Here is a 13,586-nt window from a genome sequence, read left to right as displayed (position 1 = left end):
TTACAATTCAAAGTGGGATCCGAATCGCTGTAATGTGCCTCCACCGAAGTATCGAACCCGGAACTCCTTGATTGCAAGGCGACTACGTTACCACTACGCTATCGGGGGCCACAATCGTGAGCTTATTTTTCCACTAATACGTTTTATTGTTTGTTATTTTCCCAGAAATGAGTTTTATTTGTTTGTTTTAATGTTGTTGTTGTTTGTGTTGTGAACTGAGGCCTTTTCCTGTTTCGAGAAATTTCTAGAAAAGTCCAGTCTGACAACGAGACAGTCGGTTATTGAATCGGTTTCCAGGACAAAGGTTGGTTAAGAGACAGAACAAAGGTTGTGTAATGGATGCGAAATCTACGGATGAGACTATTTTAAAGAGAAAGCTACTATGTATCGAGGTTGTATAAGTAACAACAACGCTACAAGTGTTCCTAATAATAAATCGACAAACTTTGGGCAAGAGGGAAGATATTATCTTTTCATTTTCCGATATCACGTCCCTAGGGCGCTCATTGCAGCCGTAATATAAAGGAGAGTCACATAACTCTAGCGCGCACGGAGATTGGGCAGCTGCTGTGACGTAGTAATCTTTAGTTCCCACAAGAAGGAACGCCACCCACCAAAACAACGAGGTACATGTCTGAAGGTCAAATATTTGGTTTTGTAAAGGAAAGGGTCAGCCCTTACCCCTCGTCCATATATGCTTGTGATTATCTCTTCATCTAATTCATATTATCACTATTCATCACCATCGTCGCGAGGAAAAGTGACAGAGTGAAAAGTGACCTAAAATAAACTAAATCAAATGCAATCTTATCGACACGTCTCGTCTCGAATTTTACAAGGCCGTCAGCTGATAACTTCTGATTATTTGCCCTTTTCTGCTAATCGCGACGTTGAATATGAATGATGATTAGATTAAATGGGTGACACACATTAAGAAACACCAATGGCCAGTCCGAGAGACGAACCCGGAACCATCGGTCACCAAGCTCCTCCACCGAAGTAGCTATATTTAAAGCAACCAGAGGGGTGACGTAGGAAAACTATACGATTCTTCGAGTATGGACAGAGTTCCACAACAACTGCAGTAGTTTACGTCGAGCTTATATATTTCCTTCATCAATTTTTAATGATGCAGAATTTACAGCATGAGCAATGACCTATTTTCCTTGCACCTGGTGTGCTTTCTACCTGGCCTCTAGTCAGAGAACGGGGCCCCGGAGCGAGCATAACGCGTGTTCATTCACTGGTAAAGGCAGCCCCAAAAAGCAAGGGAACAGAACGAGAGACGACAGTTGTCTACATTGATACAGTGTGAGTGAGGTGGAATCATCACGATGTACTGGACTGCCGTGTTGTTTGCAGCTGTATGCGTGGTCCTGGGTGCGGAAGCAACACGCGTTAGGAATTGCGAAGATGGTAAGTTGTGTTAGTATTCGTTGAAAGTTTGTTTTCGCGCTAACAAGTAAGACCAGGAAATGCACAGGATTTGTGAGAATGTGGGCTGAACGGTACTGTGACTGCATTCGACATGATGATTGTTCCGTAACTTTCGTACAAAAGGAAACCGTGAAATGTAGATGTCATGTTCGTTGAAGCTTGCAAAATTTAACTAAGTAAGTACCTGGAAGAAAGCAAAGGTGAAACATTCGTATCAAACGTTTTCTTTTCCTTAAAATATGAGTAGACGAAAGGACATTCAAATTACACAATGTGTAATTTCATTCTTCCTTACTGCCAATAATTATGTGCAATTTCGTTCTTCCTTACTGCCAGTAAATACTTTTACTTGCGTGGATTATTATCAAACAGATTCCTAAGACATTATACATATATTAATTCCAACTTACAAGGTTCTACTACACACATCTTGTTAAGGAACATCTATACTTATTTGTGCAATCCTAACAATCGAGTCACAGAATACAATCCTTGTTTGTTTGAATAAGGCTTCGCTTTTAAAACATTTAGCCATGTGTTTCTATCTTGATACTTCCGTACATGAATTTTTATTCCAATGTCATTCTATATGCTTATTTTATGTTGTCTTTCAATATATATTTTAATAATCAGGAGATCCCGGGTTCGTTGGAGTTACACTGATTGCATAGTGGTTCGGAACTAACTTTATTGTGGGTTATCACAAGTGATGCGAATGAAAGATGATTAGATGAAACTTGTGACAAATAAACACACTGTCAAGGATTCGAAGCCAAAACTTTGTGTGACGACTCGGATTTTTTGTTATTTTACATTACTGGTCTGTCACTTTTGGATGACGTGATGAAGTGTAAGAAGAAATTCACAGGCCGGGACATGCGGTGGCGAAATCATGTTCGGGCATGTAGCTATTAATAGTTCTGTTCACTTTGTGCTGTTCTGGGCCAATCGGAACTGGATCTAACTTTTTGAAAGTGATCAGATCTTCTGAATAGTCTCCACCTACAGACGAACCCGTATCACTTGATTACAAGGCAACTGCTTTAACCACGACTACGCTATTGGGGTGGTGGTCGAAATCTGTTTCAAAAGTCACTTTATAGACAAAGACTAATCGGGATTAATGCATAAATCGCATGTATGAACATATATGAAAACCTCGATCTGGAAGCAACAATGATAATTTTGAATTCCAATGGTTGATTTCTCTCAGAATCTTATTTTTTGATTCTTGTCTGTTTCAAATCGGCCATTCTGTAAGTAAACGGCGTTTGTTAGTTCATTTGCGTATCCAAGATGGTTAAACTTGGATCAAATGCATTGTGCTATACGAAACGTAGAAAAAATATTTAGTGCTAACGAATTCATTCTGTGTATTTCGAGCTGTACAAATTCAGGTACCATCTTTGCCTTTGAAGCGTAAGAGATGTTGTCAGAACTGTGATCGCATAAGATAGGTATATAATTTATTCTTTTATATTTCTTATTTCGCATCACTTTTCTGCCAGTTTTCGCTCATCACGACAACGATGATGAATTTGCATGAAAAGAAAACAGTTTATTAACATGGAAGCAAGGCTTAAGTGTTACCAAAAGTGTAGTTCATAAGAGATGATTCTAACCTAGGACCTCTGGACTAGTGGCATAAGCACCCTTAGATTAACGCACTACTAGGAAGATGGTGAGATAAAGGGTAGAAAGTAGGTGAAAGAAGTACATGGCAACTTTGTCAAATGTATACTCTGTGTTCGCCTGGAGTGAGAGAAAAATACCAGCGTCGCTATCTGTTCCTGTGTGTAATACGTACTATTGGCTTGCAATAAGGAGGTCCCAGCTTTAATTCCCAGTGGAGACTCATTGTAATGTGCTTCGCATCCAATCGTGACTAGCTTATCTCAGCATGAAACAGACATAATAAACTTTCCAGAGACTTTGCCTATTTCTCTTATGGACAAGAGGAAAAGCTATCGTAATTTTAAATGGTAAAGGAAGACATTCTTAATTAATATCTTATTGTTAATTTAGATCGCCCCTCTTTCTTCTCTCACTTAATCGTGCATTTACCTTCTTTCATATTCATTATGAAAGTGGTAGAAATGCGATGTTAAGTGACTAAGAAATGACAATTCTATATTTCTTGCACGTGAGTTTTCTTCGGAACTGTTTCTTAATTTTCATTTCTATCTAAATTGTTGACGAATTTTGTATTGGAGTTCTCTTGTATTGTTCTCAAGTGAAATTGTGCTGAGGCTCTTGTCATTAGGATCACAAGGTACACAGAAAACCACTTACCGAAAAGTGACAGTTTGCTTTCTCGATTTTTGTAAATACTTAATGATATATGAGCACTGGATTTCTCCAGAAATGGTATTTTTTTTATTCCTATACAACAATTAAAGAATCATAAATCCTAAAATTTCAAGCATATTTTGATAGGTGTTCAATTACTATTTTATTTTGTTTTAAGTTTTAATTCTATATGAAAAGTAATTTCATCTCGTGCTGAAAAGCACAAAAAGATCAATTGATTGTAACAAAAAGAAGAAAAATGTTAATTCAAGGTATTAGCAAACAATAGAAAAGATCCGAACTATAATTGTACTGACATCTATGTATGTCCTCTTTTTTATGTTCGCAGTTTTCAACGGAAATTAGCATTTGATACCACATATTATCTTTAATTTTGTGCACTTTTGAACTAACTCATATCATTTACAGACACTGTAAAACAATTTTCAGTGAATGGCCTATACTTTTTAGATAAAACCTTACCTAATTTTATAAAACCAACAATAGTAGATACGTACAGTGGGATCCATGAGTATTACCTTGCAAATTGTCCATCACCATGTTCGTGCACTTTATTTGACCCAATAAAAGCTTCAAGAATTAAAAGAAAACTCAAAACTAGCTATTGACAATTTCTGCACCAGCATATATAAAAATCCATCGCTTAAAAGCACATAGGATGTAAGAGAAAAATTAAGGAAAATAGTCATGTACAATTTGCACAGTAATACTCATGGATCCCACTACAAAAGGAACTAGAAGATTTAGCCTTGGCCAGAATCATAGACGTGCGCAGACTTAATTTATTTGGGGGTGCATGTGTCTGAGCAATGTTATTAGCTTTATATCTACTATTAGGTATATAGATATGAAATTTTAACATTATAGTCTCCGAGTATTTTGTATCACTTTAGGATAGGTTTTCCTATTGTTGTGATGACAGTTTATTTATTTAAATAATGAGTGTAAACAATTGAAAATCAATTTTGTTACGGAATAAGCAATTCTTCTTTTTCGTGAGAGTGCGGTTTTGATTATTACTGCAATCTTCTTGCCATGTATAAAATGTAAATAAGCAAATAAGCCTTGCGAGTAGAAGGTTCCATCAGTAATAAAATCCATGTTTTCGACAAATACAGACCGAACTGCTTGATTACTGATTATTATAATAAACAATGTATCATATTTCGGTAAAGAGAGCGTGCGGTGCATCTCAACTGAAAATAAATTCCTTCATTGTTCTTATACTGATATTATTTGCGTCATTTTAGCTGTGGTTTCTATATTTTTAGAAGTTTTTGGGAATGCATTGGAAGGTGTCCAGGCACCGCGCACACTCTTATGGCCAGAATCAGGATATCAGCGCCATCTGAATTCCATAGTTTCAATTCTGATTACTTGCCTCAGTTTCTTTGTACAAACGAGAATAGTTATGACATCATTTCTAGTCTACTCCCATAATTTTCATCCGTTTTCATTGTTTGTATATCACTTTCATTTATTACATCCCGGTATATGCAGCCTTGAAAGCCAACGAGGCTCTGGCGTCTTGACCCACGGCCAGTAAAATCCCGTATCGTACATGTGTGTTCGTGAATGTCCCTTCATCCACTTTATTTTATCCCCATCGTCGAGTTTTGCCAAAAGTTGAAGAAATGCAACGTTAAATACACTAAATCAATCAATCGATCACCGCCTGTATTTGATTCTCTCCATTTCTTTCCTTATATATTTCGCTTTACTTCTTTTCTCTTCTTTTTCTTTTTCGTTCCTCTTTTTATTTCCTCCTCTCTCATTTCAATCTTCGGTGTCATTGTTACTTTTCTTTACGACGCCAGGGGTTCTGAGTTTGAATCCCGTCCTTCATGGATGATGGTCTTTGGTGAGTGTCCCTTCATCAATTTCATCAAATCATCGCAATCCCCATCGTCGCGATTAGCCAAACGTGGTAGAAAAGTGTCGTGTACTAACCTAATTCAATCACTCATCAAACTTCTTTTTTATAATTAAAACTTATTTATTTTGCCCATGTCAAAGTGGTAATTTTGAATCGTTTTAAATTGTCACAGTTCTCATGTTTTTACGTGGAGGTGAATCGACGAACACAATTTCCGTCTGTAACCTTGGCCACATTCCCCCCTTCAATTAGATCGTATCTTCTCGGGAATGCGAGATATTGGGAAGGAAACATACAGAAAGCTGTTTCGTAAGCTCAACCAATTCAGCCTGGTAATCAGCATGACACGCTCGGATGGGTTTGTCTGTCAGTCAAGGTAGGAAAGCTTGGTTTTGGATTGGTTGGAGTAGGGTGACCAGACATACTCTTTTTAAGAGTATTATACTCTTTTAGAGGTTCATATACTCTATACTCTTTTCAATTTGCAAAAATCCCCAAATATACTCTTTTCCTTGCTATTTCATTTAATTCATTATTTTACGCGTAAAAATGCCTTAAAATCCATAGAACGGAAAACGTCAAGATGTCAACAAACTGAAGTATTTACTCCTTGACTCAAGAATTTCCTATGAACAATTTCAAGAGTCATTTTCATATTTTATCAACAAGCAAAACATATTTCAAATTCATTGGAATTTAATGATAATGACTAGGGTTGAGCCGATACCACTTTGAACCGATACTCTTACCGATACCCACCGATACCGATACTTGAAAATTGCAATACTTAAAGTTTGTTCAACATATTGATCAAAATTGGTGTGTAAATATTCTCCTCCAATTATATGCATCAACATACCAAGAAATGTGCTTTAGAATATTCAAAAATTGCATCCGAATATTAAAATAGATATTATGTAGTCACAAAATATAGTTTTTTGTGCAAAATTACTGTAAAATAAAAAGGAAGTTTTAATTTTGCATAATTTCCAGGATAATTAGACTGTCAAGAAGTCGCCCGGGATTTTTGCGGACCTCGTGAAAGACCAAAATACATGCGCACCTTCAACCTGTAGACTATACTCTTTTTGGTCAACAAATATATGGTCACCCTAGGTTGGAGGATAGAAGCATCGAGAAGTGTTCTTCAGTTTGACTGCTTTTCCCTCTGATATGCCACGAGTTCAAGAGCTTACGGTTAAATTGCATGATAACTAACCGTTTCGCTTTCCTCGTTAAATGCAGATCTCGTATCGTTAGTTAAATGATTGTCAGGTTGTGTCGATTCGAAATGGATAGCTGCACTCGCGTGTTAATCATGTCATTGTGTGCATTTATGTAAAGACTTGCTAGATCGTCTTTTGTTTGTGTCATTCTTCTTTCCCTATCTCGCCTCTCTCTCTCTCTCTCTCTCTCTCTCTCTCTCTCTCTCTCTCTCTCTCTCTCTCTCTCTCTCTCTCTCTCTCTCTCTCTCAACTCCTCGCACCTGCCGGGGTCCGTAGCTGAGTGCTTAGCACAGCGCACTTCTATGGCTAGGGGTCCCGGGTTCGAATGCTGTTGACAACTAGCGTACGAGGATTTGTTTCGGAGGGTTCAGGAATTGTAATGGTGGACATTACATTACTGCGTTTTAAGGGTGGGGGATACACAATAACGTAATTTGCCGTTTTTAACGTTCGTTTTAAAAGTTGTTCAGAGGCAAGAATGTAACCACTTTGGCTCTGTCCGAAAGGTACAAAGTACGGACTTGAAGTATAGTCTTGACGGAAGTGACGTCACCCAGTACAGTTCGAAAGCGCCAAGTACACAAGTGCACCGATCGTTGCTGACGAGGTCACGTGATTTTCGCACTCCTTGTTCATTTGTTTAAAATCACGAAGGTACAAAGCCCGCAAGTTGTTGGTTAAAGATCTTCAAATGCTTTTTGGTTGATTGATTGAGTTGGTGTTTTAAGTCCACTGTATGCACAGTAAGCCTAAACGGGACTGGACCTACAGTTTAATGTGGGATCCGAACCACTATGTGCCTCCACCGGGTATCGAACCCGGGACCCCTTGATTACAAGGCGACGACGAGTTCTTCTAATGTGTGGTAATGTATGTGTAAGAACATTTGAAAATGGTATGTGATTTCTACGAGGGCCACTATTTATATTTTGAGCCTTGGCAACACTGATTGAAGTTAGGTGCGATTTGACGTTTGCACGGAATCGTCTGGCATTATTGACCATAACGTACTTCAAATGTTTTGTCAATAGCTTCATTTGTGTTGTTTATGTTGCCTTGGAGATTGCGCGACAACAATAAAATGGAATTAACTCGTGAACTTTTTCGTGCGATGATTTTTTACGATTTTCGACGTGGATTATCAAGACAAGAGTGCATCGATCAACTTACTTCCACATTTGACGATGAAGCCCCATCCTTTGCCACTGTGAAACGCTGGTATAACGAATTTAATCGTGGCCGCCATTCGCTCACCGACGAGATTCGCGAAGGTCGTCCAAAATCAGTTGTTGTTCAAGAAAACATTGATGCTGTGCAAAACCTAATACTGCAAGATCGTCATGTGACATACTGTGAGATTGAGGCAACCATAGGCATTAGTTCCAACAGCATATATAAAATATTACATGATCATTTAGCTGTGAGAAAGGTATGTTCTCGTTGGATCCCACACAATTTGACAAAAACTCAAAAAGACGCTCGCGTCAATTGGTGCAAACAAATGCTCAATAAATACAATCTTGGTGCTTCAAAAGACATATATAAGATTGTAACAGGTGGACGAATCATGGATATATGCATATGAGCCGGAACGTAAACAGCAGTCGACTGTATGGGTGTTTCAAGATGAACCCAATCCAACAAAAGTTGTTCGCGCTCGAAGCACATCGAAACAAATGGTCGCCTGTTTTTTCGGGAAAACTGGTCATGTGGCAACTGTGCCTTTAGAGGAACGTAGAACGGTCAACTCTGAATGGTACACAACAATTTGTTTGCCAGAGGTCTTCGGTCAAATACGGAAAACAAACAAACGCCGTCGGATCATTCTTCATCAAGACAATGCCAGCTGTCACACATCTCGTCTAACAACCGACTTTATGAACAGTCAAAAAATCGAATTGATGGGTCATCCGCCGTACAGTCCTGATTTGGCACCAATGACTTCTTCTTGTTCCCGAATGTCAAGAATAAATTGCGTGGCCAACGATTTTCGTCGGCGGAAGATGCCGCTGATGCGTTCAAAAACCATATTATGGAGGTGTCTCAAGAAGATTGGAAAAACTGCTTTGACAAATGGTTCGAACGAATGCAAAAGTGTATTGACCATAAAGGAGAATACTTCCAGTCTACGACTTCAAGACCATTCTCGGAGGATGTCCGCTTCAAGTACTGTCTTGCACCTTTCGGACACTGCCTTTGATTTTCTGCTGTTTTCATTTGAACTTTTTTATTTTCTCAAAATTTAAGGGATGCCTGTAGCCAGGGGTGTAGTCGGTACGGTACACGCCGTATACCCTCTGTTTAACCTTATCGATAGCTTATACTTTCTTCTACAATGCATATATCTTCAACTTTCGTTCATATTTATTCACGTAATATGGCAGTTTCACGAAATTTATCATATACCCTCTGAAAATATTGGGGCTACAACATTGCCTGTAGCCCCATCGGCTCCCCTGCGTACGCCAGCGCTGTTGAAATTTACATGACGGTGATTGACAAACAGGCGACAGAAATCGTAGTAATCTAGAATAGATCCCAGAGCTTCTGACTTAGCAATTCGTTTCGCAACCGCCAGAAAACTAGGTTGGAAACACTGTGTTTGGAGAGCTTACAACATGTAATGGAGGACATAGTTCTATATTCGATAGATCAGAAGAATATGGTCTGAATGGCGCTACCCTAGCAGTGGAAAAATTGATATAAAGACCTTGACACACACAAGATAGTTTCGTTTCTTGAGCAAGATGGGTAATTTAACTTGTGTGGTCCGTCTGTGGCGTGTCTGGAACTTTCTTTTTTTGTGGCAGTCAATCGTGTATTTTGTAATCTGTCCCTGCATGTAGCTTTTCACTTGTTCCCAGTTGTAATTCTAAAGATGTCAGTAGATGGCAGGATATTCGTTGTTATTAGCACTTGCAGTACTTGGACATGTCTTTCTCCTGTACCAAACTTGATTTTAAAATTTTTAGGACCCGTTATACATTCTGATAACTGCTATAGATCAAATTTATTCTCTTCTGTAACATAAAATCATTTTTTTCAGTTATGCTTAGTACTTCCTTGTTACAAATTTCAATTATATATAAATAATAGCAATTATAAAGTAGGCACTATGCATGAAAAGAACTCACCAGTTCCGATGTCAATGCTTGAAGATTGTAATAATTAAAAGTTGTATAAAATATTGATTAATATTAGTGGGCGAATATTCTAATCCAATTATAAGCATCAATATACAAGAGTCTTGTTTTAAAATATTCAAGATTTACATCAGAATATAAGAATACCTGTAATGTAATCACAAAAATGGAAATTTCAAATGTTTGCTTATCATCTAGGGTAATTAGACACAAGCACAAGTGCCTCGAAAGATCAAAACACCCTAAAAAGTATCGGCACATAAAATCGAACCGATACCACTGGTATCGGAATACAACAATACATTTTGTCTTATTTCATGTCTCTCTCCTACCTCTTGAAGATGATGATGAATGATGAGATGAAATTGATGAAGCGATACTCATCCATACCCAGGTCAGAACTCTAATCTGTAACCTTTGATAGCGAGATCTTGCATAGACCAATCAACGCGCTAGGCCACTGAGGTCGGGCAAAATCATAAAAAAAATGCATTACAGTGCATTTATTCAATATAGAAGTAGCGAGCCTACATTTATTTTCGTTTGCATCAAGGTCGTCTTCCTGTACACTGCACTTATATCATCATTCATTCCCATTCATTAACGGCGATTGGGTGCTACATTTATGGGAGGGGCAAGGACAGTTTACTTTCTCTTGGTAGACAAGGTTTAACATTTAAGAGGCCACAGTGCAGGGCAAAAAGTAAGGGGGGAAGCAAATGCCCCCACGCCCCTCTAATCTCCGCCACTATTCCCATTGTTATATTTATATATATTTACCAAGCACTAGCAATGGTCATCTCTCAGGTAGAACGAGTTGTGCTAGGGTGAAGACCTGCTAGTCTGAAGTAAAGAGAAAAAGACAGTTGAAATGCAGAAAGTAGGTTGAAGATACTGGTCTATCCGGGCCTCGACAGAACTGAAATTCCTGACTCGAATTACAAGAAAGGTTTCACACACGGTACACATATACTGGAAGACCTAGTGTCTCGTCAACAACTTGTGGAATGCATATTGTTGTGCGTTTGATGGAATCTTGAGAATTCACGCGCCAGAAAATCCAAGTTCCTGCTCCAATCAAGAACTGGGATGCTCCGGAGAGTCAGTGTAAGCATCACAAAGCAAGTCGATGTTGTAACGTTGTAGTTTAAGCAACATGTGTTCTGCATAGTTATGAAATTGAAACTTTAAAAATCCGAATCTTCATTGTTATTGCACTAATTATACAATTCATTCACATCAATCAACAAAACACGGCTTGAAGAGCTTTCGGTAATACGAGAGCAACCTTTCTACTGTGGCAACCTTGCGATGTTACTGCGCATGCCTTCTGCGCACGTTAAGCGCGGGATATCCATCAGCTGATTGGCCCAAACCATGGGCGTCCGGAAGGGGGGGGGGCAAGGGAGGGATGTGGTCCCCCCCCCCTGGAAAATGAAAGTTAACCAAAAATCATGTATTTCACACATATAATTTCATTTTAGCCACCATAATATGTGTTAATTATTGCATGAACACCATAAATTCAAATTTAAGCAATGTTTTTTTAGGGAACAACACTATTTTTGGGGAATATGTGCCTTGTTTGCCCCCCCTGGAAAAAAATACCTTCTTTGCCCCTCCCTGGAAAAAATCCTGCGGACGTCCATGGCCCAAACGGCATCATAATACTTATCATGTGAACGAAATAGAATTGTGGTAAAATGTAAGATTGTAAGTTTTAATTTATTTTGTAATAGGACCTCCCCAATGGCACGGTATTTGAGATCCAACTTTAAACTGCAGGCCCAGTCTCAATTAGCCTATCTGTGCATAAAATAAACTTAAAATCTCAAATATTTATTTTGTCTATATACTTTGTCTATATACCCTTTGCCTATATAATATATACTAATCTGTTATTGCATTTGAGCGAAATCCGTCAACGTGTTTCAAGACATTTTAAACCTATCTGAACATAACTTTGAGAAATGCACTTGATGTGCGGAAGATTTTTTTTATATTGTTGTAAAGCCAAAGAACCTTGTCCTAGTCATGCGTTGCATACTAAATATCTGTGCACGTCCATGTTTTACTTCCAGTTGCAGGAACCTGGCCTTGAAAGTTCTGGAACATCAATTGTCGACGTTTATTCGTCCGTGAAGTGGTTTACAAATTCCACCATTGCATATCCGGCTGTAAACTTTCTTTCAAAAGGGTTTGAACGAAGAACCAGGTGGAATTTGTTCTGGGAAACTATCCTAATTAACTAACAATAAAAGTTACGAAAGTACAAATGCTTCAGATGAATTCTCGGATCGATATCAGTGATTATCTGTGAGTAATGACCAATTATCTCTATCTTTTGTTGCTGTAGAAAACGTGAATTATCTGGAATGCTTTTTTAAAATATATTCACAAGGAAGGTTTTATTTCTAAATGATTGGATTTTAAATTAAATGCGTGTATTCAGTCATTTTTGTTCGCCACGAGGAAAACTCAAGTACACTGTCTCATAGTTTTATCCCACTAAATACCTTAGAAGATTGATTGATTGAGTTGGTGTTTTAAGTCCACATTATACCTACAGTTTAAAGTTTGATCCGAACCACTATGTGCCTCCACCGGGTATCGAACCCGGGACCCCTTGATTACAAGGCGACGACGCTACCACTGCTCCATCGTGGAGGCCCCAAATTCCTTAGAAGGAAAGCAGATGGATTGAGAGAGAGAGAGAGAAATGTTAGAATAACGAGAGAGAATGAAGGAATAAAGAGAGAGAGAGCGGCGAAGAAAGAATGAGAGAGAGAGCAATGAAGAAAGAATGAGAGAGAGCCGTGAAGGAAGAATGAGAGAGAGAGCAGTGAAGAAAGAATGAGAGAGAGAGCCGTGATGAAAGAATGAGAGAGAGAGAGAGAGAGAGCTGTGAAGAAAGAATGAGTGAGAGCTGTGAAGAAAGAATGAGAGAGAGCAGTGAAGAAAGAATGAGAGAGAGAGCGGCGAAGAAAGAATGAGAGAGAGAGCGGTGAAGAAAGAATGAGAGAGAGCCGTGAAGAAAGAATGAGAGAGAGCGATGAAGAAAGAATGAGAGAGAGAGCAGTGAAGAAAGAATGAGAGAGGAGTGAAGAAAGAATGAGAGCGGTGAAGAAAGAATGAGAGAGGAGTGAAGAAAGAATGAGAGAGAGAGCGGTGAAGAAAGAATGAGAGAGAGAGCCGTGAAGAAAGAATGAGAGAGAGCCGTGAAGAAAGAATGAGAGAGAGCAGTGAAGAAAGAATGAGAGCAGTGAAGAAAGAATGAGAGCAATGAAGAAAGAATGAGAGAGAGAGAGCCGTGAAGAATGAGAGAGAGAGCCGTGAAGAAAGAATGAGAGAGCGATGAAGAAAGAATGAGAGCAATGAAGGAGAGAGAGAGAGAGAGAGAGAGAGAGAGCAGTGAAGAAAGAATGAGAGAGAGCGGTGAAGAAGAATGAGAGAGAGCGGTGAAGAAGAATGAGAGAGAGAGCAATGAAGAAAGAATGAGAGGGGGAGAGAGCAGTGAAGAAACAATAAGAGAAAAAGAAAGAAAAGATGAAGAAAGAAAAGGTGAGAGAAACAAAGAATTAGAGACAAGGGTAG

At 38.7% G+C, this 13,586-nt stretch overlaps 1 protein-coding gene across 1 annotated transcript in view; it reads left to right on the top strand.

The window, feature by feature from the left end:
- The first annotated feature begins 1,260 nt into the window (after positions 1-1,260).
- Positions 1,261-13,586, top strand: part of LOC145999878 (NPC intracellular cholesterol transporter 2 homolog a-like) — a 29,168-nt gene continuing 16,842 nt past the window's right edge. The window contains exon 1 of the mRNA XM_083137148.1: positions 1,261-1,416. Within this exon, the coding sequence (XP_082993274.1) occupies positions 1,335-1,416 (82 nt within the window). The 5' untranslated portion in view covers positions 1,261-1,334. The remainder of the gene's footprint in view (positions 1,417-13,586) is intronic.

The sequence above is a fragment of the Lepisma saccharinum genome, chromosome 16, assembly GCF_977018435.1.
Source record: "Lepisma saccharinum chromosome 16, izLepSacc3.1, whole genome shotgun sequence".
NCBI lineage: Eukaryota > Metazoa > Arthropoda > Insecta > Zygentoma > Lepismatidae > Lepisma > Lepisma saccharinum.
Note: the sequence above shows the minus strand (reverse complement) of the source record. Positions and strands in the feature narration are given on the sequence as shown.